Here is a 16,416-nt window from a genome sequence, read left to right as displayed (position 1 = left end):
CCCCCTCTCTCCCCTCATTCTCCCCTCTCCCCTCCTTCTGTCCCCTCTCCCCTCCCTTCTCCCCCTCTACCCCTCCTCTGCACCCCCTCTCCCCTCATTCTGCCCCCTCTCCCCTCATTCTGCCCCCTCTCCCCTCCTTTCCCCCCCTCTCCCCTCTTTCTCCCCCTCAGTGTATACCAGGTGGTGGTAGAAGAGGAGAGGCCTCGGAGGGCGAGGAGGGGAGCGGTTGAGATTCTCCGCTGTTACCCTGTCCCCATCCACTTCCAGAACTCCACGGTCCTGAACTCTGGTACTACTTCACAGCTGAGTTCCTCGCCGTAGGGCTACAGGCTCCTCAACCCTTCACTGTGGGAGACAACAAGACCTACGGTGGATACTGGAACACCCCCCTACTGCCACAGAAGAGCTACAGCATCTACTTCCAGGCTGTCAGCACGGCTAACGGGGTGGGTACCTCTTCTAGGGATATTACATTACCTCTTCTAGGGATATTACACTACTTCTTCTAGGGATATTACACTACCTCTTCTAGGGATATTACATTACCTCTTCTAGGGATATTACACTACTTCTTCTAGGGATATTACACTACCTCTTCTAGGGATATTACACTACCTCTTCTAGGGATATTACACTACTTCTTCTAGGGATATTACACTACTTCTTCTAGGGATATTACACTACCTCTTCTAGGGATATTACACTACTTCTTCTAGGGATATTACACTACTTCTTCTAGGGATATTACACTACCTCTTCTAGGGATATTACACTACCTATTCTAGGGATATTACACTATTGGTGTGGCAGGGCTCCAGACTAATGTAATCCCCTGATGGTACTGGTGCCACTAACATTTTAAGATGGTGGCACCAACACCATGAAAAAGAAATGGGTTGTTTCACACAATAGAAACATATATCATTATCTTATTCCTTATAAAGCACTGCATCTCAGTGCTTGGGGCGTCACTACAGACACCCTGGTTCGATATACAGGCTGTATACCAACCTGCCGTGATTGGGAGTCCAATAGGGTGGCGCAAATTGGCCCAGCGTCGTCCGGGTTTGGCCGGTGAAGGCCGTCATTGTAAATAAGAATGTGTTCTTAAACAGATGCTTATTGATTAGTCAGCATTCTTTTAAACAGCTTGACAAAGCTTTTTTTATAGTCCCAAATGATAGACTGACTGGCTTTAGGGGACTGTAGGGTTAGATGATAGACTGACTGGCTTTAGGGACTGTAGGGTTAGATGATAGACTGACTGGCTTTAGGGACTGTAGTGTTTAGATGATAGACCTGACTGGCTTTAGGACTGTAGGGGTTCGATGATAGACTGACTGGCTTTAGGGACTGTAGGGTTAGATGATAGACTGACTGGCTTTAGGACTGTAGTGTGTAGATGATAGACTGACTGGCTTTAGGGACTGTAGGTTAGAGATAGACTGACTGGCTTTAGGGACTGTAGGGTTAGATGATAGACTGACTGGCTTTAGGGACTGTAGTGGTTAGATGATAGACTGACTGGGCTTTAGGGACTGTAGGGTTAGATGATAGACTGACTGGCTTTTAGGGACTGTAGGGTTAGATGATAGACTGACTGGCTTAGGGACTGTAGGGTTGATGATAGACTGACGGCTTTAGGGACTGTAGGGTTAGAGATAGACTGGACTGGGCTTTAGGGACTGTAGTGTTAGATGATAGACTGACTGGCTTTAGGGACTGTAGGGTTAATGATAGACTGACTGGGCTTTAGGGACTGTAGGTTAGATGATAGACTGACTGGCTTTAGGGACTGTAGGGTTAGATGATAGACTGACTGGCTTTAGGGACTGTAGGGTTAGATGATAGACTGACTGGCTTAGGGACTGTAGGGTTAGATGATAGCTGACTGGCTTTAGGGACTGTAGGGTTAGATATAGACTGAACTGGCTTTAGGGACTGTAGTGGTTAGGATGATAACTGACTGGCGTTAGGGACTGTAGGGTTAGATGATATACTGACTGCTTTAGGGACTGTAGGGTTAGATGATAGACTGACTGGCTTTAGGGACTGTAGGGTTAGATGATAGACTGACTGGCTTTAGGGACTGTAGGGTTAGATGATAGACTGACTGGCTTAGGGACTGTAGGGTTTAGATGATAGACTGACTGGCTTTAGGGACTGTAGGTTTAATGATAGACTGACTGGCTTTAGGGACTGTAGGGTTAGATGATAGACTGACTGGCTTTAGGGACTGTAGGTTAGATGATAGACTGACTGGCTTTAGGGACTGTAGTGTTAGATGATAGACTGACTGGCTTTAGGGACTGTAGGGTTTAATGATAGACTGACTGGCTTTAGGGACTGTAGGGTTAGATGATAGACTGACTGGCTAGGGACTGTAGGGTTAGATGATAGACTGACTGGCTTTAGGGACTGTAGGGTTAGATGATAGACTGACTGGCTTTAGGGACTGTAGGGTTAGATGATAGACTGACTGGCTTTAGGGACTGTAGGGTTAGATGATAGACTGACTGGCTTTAGGGACTGTAGGGTTAGATAGACTGACTGGCTTTAGGGACTGTAGGGTTAGATGATAGACTGACTGGCTTTAGGGACTGTAGGGTTAGATGATAGACTGACTGGCTTAAGGGACTGTAGGGTTAGATGATAAGACTGACTGGCTTTAGGGACTGTAGGGTTAGATGATAGACTGACTTGGCTTTAGGGACTGTAGGGTTAGATGATAGACTGACTGGCTTTAGGGACTGTAGTGTTAGATGATAGACTGACTGGCTTTAGGGACTGTAGTGTTAGATGATAGACTGACTGGCTTTAGGGACGTAGTGTTAGATGATAGACTGTAGGGTTAGATGATAGACTGTAGTGTTAGATGATAGACTGTAGGTTAGATGATAGACTGACTGGCTTTTAGGGACTGTAGGGTTAGATGATAGACTGACTGGCTTTAGGGACTGTAGGGTTAGATGATAGACTGACTGGCTTTAGGGACTGTAGGGTTAGATGATAGACTGACTGGCTTTAGGGACTGTAGGGTTAGATGATAGACTGACTGGCTTTAGGGACTGTAGGGTTAGATGATAGACTGACTGGCTTTAGGGACTGTAGTATTTGATGATTAGACTGACTGGCTTTAGGGACTGTAGTGTTAGATGATAGACTGTAGGGTTAGATGATAGACTGTAGTGTTAGATGATAGACTGTAGGGTTAGATGATAGACTGACTGGCTTTAGGGACTGTAGGGTTAGATGATAGACTGACTGGCTTTAGGACTGTAGGGTTAGATGATAGACTGACTGGCTTTAGGGACTGTAGGGTTAGATGATAGACTGACTGGCTTTAGGGACTGTAGGGTTAGATGATAGACTGACTGGCTTTAGGGACTGTAGGGTTAGATGATAGACTGACTGGCTTTAGGGACTGTAGGGTTAGATGATAGACTGACTGGCTTTAGGGACTGTAGTGTTAGATGATAGACTGACTGGCTTTAGGGACTGTAGGGTTAGATGATAGACTGACTGGCTTGATTGACTGCTTTAGGGACTGTAGGGTCAGATGATAGACTGACTGGCTTTAGGGACTGTAGGGTTAGATGATAGACTGACTGGCTTTAGGGACTGTAGGGTTAGATGATAGACTGACTGGCTTTAGGGACTGTAGGGTTAGATGATAGACTGACTGGCTTTAGGGACTGTAGGGTTAGATGATAGACTGACTGGCTTTAGGGACTGTAGGGTTAGATGATAGACTGACTGGCTTTAGGGACTGTAGTGTTAGATGATAGACTGACTGGCTTTAGGGACTGTAGGGTTAGATGATAGACTGACTGGCTTTAGGGACTGTAGTGTTAGATGATAGACTGACTGGCTTTAGGGACTGTAGGGTTAGATGATAGACTGACTGGCTTTAGGGACTGTAGGGTTAGATGATAGACTGACTGGCTTTAGGGACTGTAGGGTTAGATGATAGACTGACTGGCTTTAGGGACTGTTAGGGTTAGATGATAGACTGACTGGCTTTAGGGACTGTAGTGTTAGATGATAGACTGACTGGCTTTAGGGACTGTAGTGTTAGATAACTGACTGGCTTTAGGACTGTAGTGTTAGATGATAGACTGTATGTATGTTAGATGATATACTGTAGGGTTAGATGATAGACTGACTGGCTTTAGGGACTGTAGGGTTAGATGATAGACTGACTGGCTTTAGGGACTGTAGGGTTAGATGATAGACTGACTGGCTTTTAGGGACTGTAGTGTTAGATGATAGACTGACTGGCTTTAGGGACTGTAGGGTTAGATGATAGACTGACTGGCTTTAGGGACTGTAGGGTTAGATGATAGACTGACTGGCTTTAGGGACTGTAGTGTTAGATGATAGACTGACTGGCTTTAGGGACTGTAGTGTTAGATGATAGACTGTAGGGTTAGATGATAGACTGTAGTGTTAGATGATATACTGTAGGGTTAGATGATAGACTGACTGGCTTTAGGGACTGTAGGGTTAGATGATAGACTGACTGGCTTTAGGGACTGTAGGGTTAGATGATAGACTGACTGGCTTTAGGGACTGTAGGTTTAGATGATAGACTGACTGGCTTTAGGGACTGTAGGGTTAGATGATAGACTGACTGGCTTTAGGGACTGTAGGGTTAGATGATAGACTGACTGGCTTTAGGGACTGTAGGGTTAAATGATAGACTGACTGGCTTTAGGGACTGTAGGGTTAGATGATAGACTGACTGGCTTTAGGGACTGTAGGGTTAGATGATAGACTGACTGGCTTTAGGGACTGTAGGGTTAGATGATAGACTGACTGGCTTTAGGGACTGTAGGGTTAGATGATAGACTGACTGGCTTTAGGGACTGTAGGGTTAGATAGACTGACTGGCTTTAGGGACTGTAGGGTTAGATGATAGACTGACTGGCTTTAGGGACTGTAGGGTTAGATGATAGACTGACTGGCTTAAGGGACTGTAGGGTTAGATGATAGACTGACTGGCTTTAGGGACTGTAGGGTTAGATGATAGACTGACTGGCTTTAGGGACTGTAGGGTTAGATGATAGACTGACTGGCTTTAGGGACTGTAGTGTTAGATGATAGACTGACTGGCTTTAGGGACTGTAGTGTTAGATGATAGACTGACTGGCTTTAGGGACTGTAGTGTTAGATGATAGACTGTAGGGTTAGATGATAGACTGTAGTGTTAGATGATAGACTGTAGGGTTAGATGATAGACTGACTGGCTTTAGGGACTGTAGGGTTAGATGATAGACTGACTGGCTTTAGGGACTGTAGGGTTAGATGATAGACTGACTGGCTTTAGGGACTGTAGGGTTAGATGATAGACTGACTGGCTTTAGGGACTGTAGGGTTAGATGATAGACTGACTGGCTTTAGGGACTGTAGGGTTAGATGATAGACTGACTGGCTTTAGGGACTGTAGTATTTGATGATAGACTGACTGGCTTTAGGGACTGTAGTGTTAGATGATAGACTGTAGGGTTAGATGATAGACTGTAGTGTTAGATGATATACTGTAGGGTTAGATGATAGACTGACTGGCTTTAGGGACTGTAGGGTTAGATGATAGACTGACTGGCTTTAGGGACTGTAGGGTTAGATGATAGACTGACTGGCTTTAGGGACTGTAGTGTTAGATGATAGACTGACTGGCTTTAGGGACTGTAGGGTTAGATGATAGACTGACTGGCTTGATTGACTGGCTTTAGGGACTGTAGGGTCAGATGATAGACTGACTGGCTTTAGGGACTGTAGGGTTAGATGATAGACTGACTGGCTTTAGGGACTGTAGGGTTAGATGATAGACTGACTGGCTTAGGGACTGTAGGGTTAGATGATAGACTGACTGGCTTTAGGGACTGTAGGGTTAGATGATAGACTGACTGGCTTTAGGGACTGTAGGGTTAGATGATAGACTGACTGGCTTTAGGGACTGTAGTGTTAGATGATAGACTGACTGGCTTTAGGGACTGTAGGGTTAGATGATAGACTGACTGGCTTTAGGGACTGTAGTGTTAGATGATAGACTGACTGGCTTTAGGGACTGTAGGGTTAGATGATAGACTGACTGGCTTTAGGGACTGTAGGGTTAGATGATAGACTGACTGGCTTTAGGGACTGTAGGGTTAGATGATAGACTGACTGGCTTTAGGGACTGTAGGGTTAGATGATAGACTGACTGGCTTTAGGGACTGTAGGGTTAGATGATAGACTGACTGGCTTAGGGACTGTAGTGTTAGATGATAGACTGACTGGCTTTAGGGACTGTAGTGTTAGATGATAGACTGTAGGGTTAGATGATAGACTGTAGTGTTAGATGATATACTGTAGGGTTAGATGATAGACTGACTGGCTTTAGGGACTGTAGGGTTAGATGATAGACTGACTGGCTTTAGGGACTGTAGGGTTAGATGATAGACTGACTGGCTTTAGGGACTGTAGTGTTAGATGATAGACTGACTGGCTTTAGGGACTGTAGGGTTAGATGATAGACTGACTGGCTTTAGGGACTGTAGGGTTAGATGATAGACTGACTGGCTTTAGGGACTGTAGTGTTAGATGATAGACTGACTGGCTTTAGGGACTGTAGTGTTAGATGATAGACTGTAGGGTTAGATGATAGACTGTAGTGTTAGATGATATACTGTAGGGTTAGATGATAGACTGACTGGCTTTAGGGACTGTAGGGTTAGATGATAGACTGACTGGCTTTAGGGACTGTAGGGTTAGATGATAGACTGACTGGCTTTAGGGACTGTAGTGTTAGATGATAGACTGACTGGCTTTAGGGACTGTAGGGTTAGATGATAGACTGACTGGCTTTAGGGACTGTAGGGTTAGATGATAGACTGACTGGCTTTAGGGACTGTAGTGTTAGATGATAGACTGACTGGCTTTAGGGACTGTAGGGTTAGATGATAGACTGACTGGCTTTAGGGACTGTAGTGTTAGATGATAGACTGTAGGGTTAGATGATAGACTGTAGTGTTAGATGATAGACTGTAGGGTTAGATGATAGACTGACTGGCTTTAGGGACTGTAGGGTTAGATGATAGACTGACTGGCTTTAGGGACTGTAGGGTTAGATGATAGACTGACTGGCTTTAGGGACTGTAGGGTTAGATGATAGACTGACTGGCTTTAGGGACTGTAGGGTTAGATGATAGACTGACTGGCTTTAGGGACTGTAGGGTTAGATGATAGACTGACTGGCTTTAGGGACTGTAGGGTTAGATGATAGACTGACTGGCTTTAGGGACTGTAGTGTTAGATGATAGACTGACTGGCTTTAGGGACTGTAGGGTTAGATGATAGACTGACTGGCTTTAGGGACTGTAGGATTAGATGATAGACTGACTGGCTTTAGGGACTGTAGGGTTAGATGATAGACTGACTGGCTTTAGGGACTGTAGGGTTAGATGATAGACTGACTGGCTTTAGGGACTGTAGGGTTAGATGATAGACTGACTGGCTTTAGGGACTGTAGGGTTAGATGATAGACTGACTGGCTTTAGGGACTGTAGTGTTAGATGATAGACTGACTGGCTTTAGGGACTGTAGGGTTAGATGATAGACTGACTGGCTTTAGGGACTGTAGGGTTAGATCAGGGGTGTCAAACTCAAATACCCAGTGGGCCAAAATGTAAAACCTGAACAAAGTCACGGGCCAACATTGGACAAATTAACCTTTTAATATGAACCCAAACAAGTTTTGCTTTAACATTGAATATGGAACAAGCATCGCTTATTACCATACAATATATAATTTAATAGTGGAGACATGCAAAATCGAATTTCAAATGAAAAAACACATCAATGGCATTCATTTATTAAATAAATAAAATGTAAATAAAAATTGTATGCCTCTTTTCTATTTGCAGCCTTCTGATTTAAATTCCAAATAAACTTTTTCCACTGGCTAATAATTTTACAAATAAAATTATAATAAATCAATCAACCATTCAAGCCCATGCCTTGTAGCAAGAAAAAGTGCATAAAGAAAACGTTAATTATTGCACACTGGTCTAATCTGATGATTCCAAGCCAGATACCTGGCATCTCTTCTTGGATGCTAGTTCATCAATGTCTGGGCTCAAGCTCTGAGCTGAAGAAATCCTCAGTATCGAGCGAAGATGTTCATCAGTCAGACGTCTCCTGTGAGTTGTTTTGGTCATCTTCATCGAGGAGAAAAGTTGCTCGCATAGATAAGTGCTGCCGAACATGGAGAGCATCTGAGCAGCTTGGGTGCGGAGCTGAGGCATTGTGTCAGGGATGAACCGTGGAAACTGTGCGGCGCCCACAGCATCATACTTTGACTTCAGCGTGTCGTTGCACTGGAGTTCAATCAGCTCCATTTGGATGTTGGTTGGTGCATTTTCCACATCAACTGCGAAGGGATTACTAAGCAGTTCAAACTTGCATTTCTGGGCATCGAAGTCGGCAAATCGCCGGCTAAACTCAGCGGCGAGAACACTGAGTTTTTCAGCAAACTGTGCGCATGGGAACACGGCGGTAGAGATCTGCGCTTTTATGGATTGGCAGCAGGGAAAATGGCAAGGGTTTCCTTGCAGCATCTGATTCTCCCACAGGCACAGTTTAGTTTTGAAGGCCCTCACTGCAGCGTACATGTCTGTGATGATGCGCCCCCGCCCCTGAAGCTGCAGGTTCAGCGCATCGAGATGGCTCGAGATGTCACAGAGAAAGGCCAGCTCACACAGGAACTTTTGCTCCCGGAGCTCTGCTGTATCCTTCCCTTTGGTTTCCAGGAATTGACATATTTCCTCACGCAGCTCGAAACATCTGTTCAGTACTTTTCCTCTGCTTAGCCATCTCACCTCTGTGTGATACAGCACGTCTGCGTATTCCGAACCACACTCCTCCAGAAAAGATTTAAACTGGCGGTGATTTAGACCTTTGGCTCTTATAAAGTTAACTACCTGTGTTACTTTGGTCATAACATGTTCCATCTTTAGGGCTTTGGCACACAGTGCTTCCTGATGTATGATGCAGTGGTAAACAGTTAGCTCACCTGCACAGTTCTCTTCCCGCATCTTCTCCCGAACCATGCCCACCAGTCCACTCTTTTTACCGCACATCGCTGGCACACCATCTGTCGTTAATCCAACGAGTTTATCCCACGGCAGCTTTATTTCAGTTACACATTTGGAAACCTCCTCAAAGATTTCCTTTCCTGTGGTTGTGCCATGCATTGATTTGAATCCTAATAGCTCCTCCGCAACACACAGATTTGAGTCCACTCCACGGATGAAGACTGACAGCTGAGCAGTATCAGCTCTCATCCACAGCGAGGGAGAACGCAACAAAATATTTTCCCTTTTCCATCAGTTGGTCATACAGATTGGTGGCAAGATCACATGTGCGATCAGCTACTGTGTTCCTGCTCAGGCTCACGTTTGAAAATGCTTGTTTTTTCTCTGGGCATACGAGGTCACAAACCTTCATCATGCACTTTTTCATGAACTCTCCCTCATTAAAGGGCCGGGCTGATTTTGCGATCTCTGCTGCCACTATATAACTAGCCTTTACAGCAGCCTCGCTTTGTGATGTGGCTTTTTTAAACATATTCTGTTGTGAAACCAAACTTATTTTCATCTCCTCTACTTTCTGGCTCCTTTGAGTCATGTCCAGGTCCTTGTATTTGTCATGGTGTTTCGTTTCATAGTGTCGTCTAATGTTGTACTCCTTACTTACAGCCACGTTGACTCCACAAACAAGACAAACAGGTTTGTCTTTTACATATGTAAACAGATATTCTGCCTCCCACTTGTCCAGAAAGCTCCTGTTTTCTGCCTTTCTTTTCGCCATTTTTGGGAAGGGTTAGCTCGCTGACAGTTGTAGCGTCTATGTTGCTATGACTACTGTCACAGAGGAGAGAGCGTTTCTGGGTCCTGTCCTGATTGGCGCACGAAAACAGCAGAGCATTATGGGATTCGTAGTATTAGTGGTGAATGCGCTGTATAATACCGGCGGGCCAGCTCTAGTAGTAATTTGGTATTGTCTCGCGGGCCAAATATAATTACCCCCGCGGGCCAGAGTTTGACACCCATGGGTTAGATGATAGACTGACTGGCTTTAGGGACTGTAGGGTTAGATGATAGACTGACTGGCTTTAGGGACTGTAGGGTTAGATGATAGACTGACTGGCTTTAGGGACTGTAGGGTTAGATGATAGACTGACTGGCTTTAGGGACTGTAGGTTTAGATGATAGACTGACTGGCTTTAGGGACTGTAGGGTTAGATGATAGACTGACTGGCTTTAGGGACTGTAGGGTTAGATGATAGACTGACTGGCTTTAGGGACTGTAGGGTTCGATGATAGACTGACTGGCTTTAGGGACTGTAGGGTTAGATGATAGACTGACTGGCTTTAGGGACTGTAGGGTTAGATGATAGACTGACTGGCTTTAGGGACTGTAGGGTTCGATGATAGACTGACTGGCTTTAGGGACTGTAGGGTTAGATGATAGACTGACTGGCTTTAGGGACTGTAGGGTTAGATGATAGACTGACTGGCTTTAGGGACTGTAGAGTTAGATGATAGACTGTAGTGTTAGATGATAGACTGACTGGCTTTAGGGACTGTAGGGTTCGATGATAGACTGACTGGCTTTAGGGACTGTAGGGTTAGATGATAGACTGACTGGCTTTAGGGACTGTAGGGTTAGATGATAGACTGACTGGCTTTAGGGACTGTAGTGTTAGATGATAGACTGTAGTGTTAGATGATAGACTGTAGGGTTAGATGATAGACTGTAGGGTTAGATGATAGACTGTAGGGACTGTAGGGTTAGATGATAGACTGACTGGCTTGATTGACTGGCTTAGGGACTGTAGGGTTAGATGATAGACTGACTGGCTTTAGGGACTGTAGGGTTAGATGATAGACTGACTGGCTTTAGGGACTGTAGGGTTAGATGATAGACTGACTGGCTTTAGGGACTGTAGGGTTAGATGATAGACTGACTGGCTTTAGGGACTGTAGGGTTAGATGATAGACTGTGAGTGTTTAGATGATAGACTGTAGGGTTAGATGATAGACTGTAGTGTTAGATGATAGACTGTAGGGTTAGATGATAGACTGTAGGGTTAGATGATAGACTGTAGGGTTAGATGATAGACTGTAGGGTTAGATGATAGACTGACTGGCTTTAGGGACTGTAGGGTTAGATGATAGACTGACTGGCTTTAGGGACTGTAGGGTTAGGTGATAGACTGTAGTGTTAGATGATAGACTGTAGGGTTAGATGATAGACTGTAGGGTTAGATGATAGACTGTAGTGTTAGATGATAGACTGTTTGGGTTAGATGATAGATGGTGGTGGTGATGATGGTGGTGATGATGATGGTGGTGATGATGATGGTGGTGGTGATGATGATGGTGGTGATGATGATGATGGTGGTGATGGTGATGATGATGATGATGATGGTGGTGGTGCTGATGATGATGATGGTGGTGGTGATGGTGATGATGATGATGATGATGATGATGGTGGTGATGGTGGTGGTGGTGATGATGATGATGATGGTGGTGATGATGATGATGATGATGGTGGTGGTGGTGATGATGATGATGATGGTGGTGATGATGATGATGATGATGGTGGTGGTGGTGGTGGTGGTGGTGGTGATGGTGGTGGTGGTGGTGGTGGTGGTGATGATGATGGTGGTGGTGATGATGGTGGTGGTGGTGGTGATGGCGGTGGTGATGGGGGTGGTGGTGATGGTAATGATCATGGTGGTGATGGTGGTGGTGATGGTGGGGATGATGACGGTGATGGTGATTATGATGAAGATGGTCGTGATGGTGGTGATGATGATGTTGGTGGTGGTGATGATGAAGATGGTGATGATGATGGAGGTGAGGATGATGGTGGTTATGGTGATGGCGAAGGTAATGGTGGTAATGATGATGGTGGTGGTGATGGTTGGGATGGTGGTGATGATGGTGGTGATGGTGGTGGTGGTGATGATGATGGTGATGGTTGGGATGGTGGTGATGATGGTGGTGATGGTGGTGGTGGTGGTGGTGATGATGATGGTGGTGATGATGGTGTTGATGGTGGTGATGATGGTTGATGACGGGAAATGGTATTAGGCAGGTTCAACAACAACAGTGTCGTGGATTGTTCAGAGTGCAGACTCTATCCTCTCTAGGTCCTCTCTCCATCATCAAGTGGCACCAGGATCTCCTCCTCATCTCCTCCACTCCCCCTCTCCCCCTCCTCCTCCTCTCCTCCTCCACCCCTCCACTCCTCCTCCACCTCCTCTCCTCCTGCTCTCCTCCTCCTCCTCCACTCCTCCTCTCCTCCACTCCCCCTCTCCTCCTCTCCTCTACTCCTTCTCAACTCCTCCTCTTCTCCTCTCCACTCCTTCTCCTCTCCTCCTCCTCTTCTCCTCTCCACTCCTCCACTCCTCCTCTCCTCCACTCCTCCTCCACTCCTCCTCTCCACTCCTCCTCTCCTCCTCCTCTCCTCCGCTCCCCTCTCCTTCTCCTCTCCTCCTCCACCTCCACTCCTCCACTCCTTCTCCTCTCCTCCTCTTCTTCTCCTCTCCACTCCTCCACTCCTCCTCTCCTCCACTCCTCCTCCTCTCCTCCGCTCCCCTCTCCACCTCCTCTCCTTCTCCTCTCCTCCTCCACCTCCACTCCTCCTCTTCTCCACTCCTCCTCATCTCCTTCTCTCCACTCCTCCACTCCTCCTCTCCACTCCTCCACTCCCCCTCTCCACCTCATTTCCTCCTCCTCTCCTCCTCCTCTCCTCCTCCTCTCCTCCACTCCTCCTCCTCTCCTCCTCCTCTCCTCCACTCCTCCTCCTATCCACCTCCTCTCCGGCTCTCTACAAAGCAAAGCTAAGCAGTGGAAGAGAGTTCAATGGTGACTTGAAGAGATCTGGTCCGGAATGAAGATGGACCTTAAACTGGGTGCTTAAGGAGTTACCACACGTCTTAGATTGAGAGAGGATAGAGAGAGGGGGGGGGGGAGACAGAGAGAGATGTTAGAGAGAGAGAGGGGGAGAGGGGGAGAGAGACAGAGAAGTTAGAGAGAGAGAGAGACAGAGAGAGATGTTAGAGAGATAGAGAGAGATAAATGTTAGAGAGCTGGAGAAGAGAACAGAGACAACACATGACAGAGGGACGATTAAGGAGTTAATCTCTCCTGAAGAAAGTTTGTTACTCGTTCCAAAACTTTCTAGGGTGAATTGGAGTATCGTGATCAATTATTGCAATCACGATGAAAACATTCTATCTGGGCCTTTACTAACTGAATTAGGGGAGCTAAAGCAGTGCTGAAACAAATATCCTTCACAGCCAGTAGCTCTCCAGGACTGAAGTTGAAGAACCCTGCTACTGTAGTCTGGATGCTGTCAAAGTATTTTATATAAATGAGGAGGCCACAACTAGTCAGATACAGTAGAAACTCTGTTGTGAACTATCTATCAATGGTGTACACAGTGTGTCCATGAAGTGGACGGGAACGCCAGTGTTATCATAGTCCAACTGGCTCGGCTGTTACAGGCTTTGGGTTTTTCTCTCCATTGGGTTTTCTATTTCGAGGTTCTTCTTCTTCTTCTTTTGCAGGGGGATTTTGATTGGTGGATTGCATCTGACTTTTAGGTGCACAAAACCTACGCCGTTCTCTGCCTTCCGACATTATATTCTTTGACACAATAATACCAATTTGGAGAAATTGGGGAAAGAGGAAAATTGCTCTGCCAACTAGTAAGAGCCTCTTAAAAAAAAAAAAAACACCAACCATTCCACTGTTTAACCCTGTCTAGTCCTACTCCAGACCAACGGTCCTATTTCAAGGTTGGCTGTCTTTGGGTGTAGCATACTGATTGGAATCATACTCATTGGTCAGGATGTGCTTTCACCTGTTGTCCTCGTTTCTTCTGTGCAGACACAGCTGATATTTAGGAGCTATTGGTTCAGTGCTCCCTGTGTTGGTAGAACACAGCACTTCCCAAACACCAGGGTTGTGGGTTCGATTCCCACAGGGGACCAGTATGAAACTGTATTCACTCACTACTGTAAGTCGCTCTGGATACAAGAAATGTAAGGAAGAAGAGCGACACCTGTGTTTAGCGTGTTCCCTTTACCTGTGTTTAGCGTGTTCCCTTTACCTGCGTTTAGCGTGTTCCCTTTACGTTGTTGATCAGAGCCTTTACCTGCGTTTAGCGTGTTCCCTTTACGTTGTTGATCAGAGCCTTTACCTGCGTTTAGCGTGTTCCCTTTACGTTGTTGATCAGAGCCTTTACCTGCGTTTAGCGTGTTCCCTTTACGTTGTTGATCAGAGCCTTTACCTGGTATTTCTCCTGGTCTTTACGTTGTTGATCAGAGCCTTTACCTGGTATTTCTCCTGGTCTTTACGTTGTTGAACAGAGCCTTTACCTGGTATTTCTCCTGGTCTTTATGTTGTTGAACAGAGCCTTTACCTGGTATTTCTCCTGGTCTTTACGTTGTTGATCAGAGCCTTTACCTGCGTTTAGCGTGTTCCCTTTACGTTGTTGATCAGAGCCTTTACCTGCGTTTAGCGTGTTCCCTTTACGTTGTTGATCAGAGCCTTTACCTGCGTTTAGCGTGTTCCCTTTACGTTGTTGATCAGAGCCTTTACCTGGTATTTCTCCTGGGCTTTACGTTGTTGATCAGAGCCTTTACCTGGTATTTCTCCTGGGCTTTACGTTGTTGATCAGAGCCTTTACCTGGTATTTCTCCTGGTCTTTACCTGGTATTTCTCCTGTTTGCTCCACCCACTTCTTATTCTTAGTTAGTGGGTTTATTAATTTTAGTTTTGTATGATATCAAGTCCAGTCAGTGTGTTTTTTAAATGGGTTCTGAAAGCCCAGCCCAGTGGGTGTCCGTGGTGGGATATTTTAAGACCCAACTGGAGTTGTTTGGCCACCACTTAGTAGAACCCCCCTCTGTGAATCCTTTTCAGAAATCGTTTTAAAACCCCAGCGGTTTCTATTTGGTTTTCAGTGGCTCATTTGTTAGTTCCCTTTTGTCGAGCGACATTTTTTTTTGGGGGGGGGGGGGTTCTTATTGGGGAACGTTAACCCAAGGAATCTCTTCTTTAGTCATCACAGATAAAGACCATAGATCCTCTGAAGGGCCCAGGAAGTTACAAAAGTCCTCAGGGGTGAAGGAATAACTAGGAAGGGCCCAGGAAGTAACAACAGTCCTCAGAGGTGAAGGAATAACTAGGAAGGGCCCAGGAAGTTACAACAGTCCTCAGAGGTGAAGGAATAACTAGGAAGGGCCCAGGAAGTTACAACAGTCCTCAGAGGTGAAGGAATAACTAGGAAGGGCCCAGGAAGTTACAACAGTCCTCAGAGGTGAAGGAATAACTAGGAAGGGCCCAGGAAGTTACAACAGTCCTCAGAGGTGAAGGAATAACTAGGAAGGGCCCAGGAAGTAACAACAGTCCTCAGAGGTGAAGGAATAACTAGGAAGGGCCCAGGAAGTTACAACAGTCCTCAGAGGTGAAGGAATAACTAGGAGTATTAAACGAGGGTATTTGTTAGTTAGATTTCTTCTTCACTTGTGCTTTAACTGTCAACTAGGTCTTGATGTTTTGAATAACACAGGTCAGAGTTTTCACAGACATTTATGTTCTCGTTACCGACTGACAAATTTTATGTCCGATTTTTTATTTATTTTTTACTTTACGATTGTGTAATATAATAAACATTTATGTGAACCAAGTTCCAGCAGAACGAGTCGGTTAATTGGATCGTCTTATTGTTAATGTGACATATTTAGTTAAATTAATGTGCCTACTGCAACACACACACACACACACACACACACACACACACACACACACCACACACACACACGCACACTAACATGTTCTTTTCATGGCCTTCTTTGCTTTCTCCTCTCTCCTGTCTGTCTATTGGTCGATGTTGAAGAGTTCGCACACAGGGACAGTGCTGTGTGAGCGTGCTAGTATGAGTGTGTGTGTTTCTGTGTGGGCGCGCACACACACACACACACACACACACACACACACACACACATAGCTAACTGTTATTTTGATTTTCTTTCTGTCTTGTCACGCAGGAGACCAAGATTGACTGTGTCCGAGTCGCCACCAAAGGTAGGACCACACCAAGTCACGTCCCTGAATCCAAGCGGGGTTCACGTCCCTGAATCCAAGCGGGGTTCACGTCCCTGAATCCAAGCTGGGTTCACGTCCCTGAATCGGTTCACTGAGGACGTTTAATATTGTAACATGACCTGCACACCTTTAGAGAGCTAACGACATGAACTAGTTAGAACAACAGTCTTTATGTAGGTAGCCTTGAAATACAGTGTTGAGAAACAGTGTGGCACAACCTCACACGGGCCTCACACAACCTCACACG

At 45.7% G+C, this 16,416-nt stretch overlaps 1 protein-coding gene across 1 annotated transcript in view; it reads left to right on the top strand.

Moving 5' to 3' along the window:
- LOC109880607 (receptor-type tyrosine-protein phosphatase mu-like) overlaps window positions 1-16,416 on the top strand; it is a 432,469-nt gene that overhangs the window by 250,734 nt on the left and 165,319 nt on the right. Inside the window, 3 exon segments of the mRNA XM_031810129.1 lie at window positions 171-286; window positions 289-446; window positions 16,112-16,148. Of these exon segments, the coding sequence (XP_031665989.1) occupies window positions 171-286; window positions 289-446; window positions 16,112-16,148 (311 nt within the window).

The sequence above is a fragment of the Oncorhynchus kisutch genome, linkage group LG30, assembly GCF_002021735.2.
Source record: "Oncorhynchus kisutch isolate 150728-3 linkage group LG30, Okis_V2, whole genome shotgun sequence".
Classification (NCBI taxonomy): Eukaryota; Metazoa; Chordata; class Actinopteri; order Salmoniformes; family Salmonidae; genus Oncorhynchus; species Oncorhynchus kisutch.
Note: the sequence above shows the minus strand (reverse complement) of the source record. Positions and strands in the feature narration are given on the sequence as shown.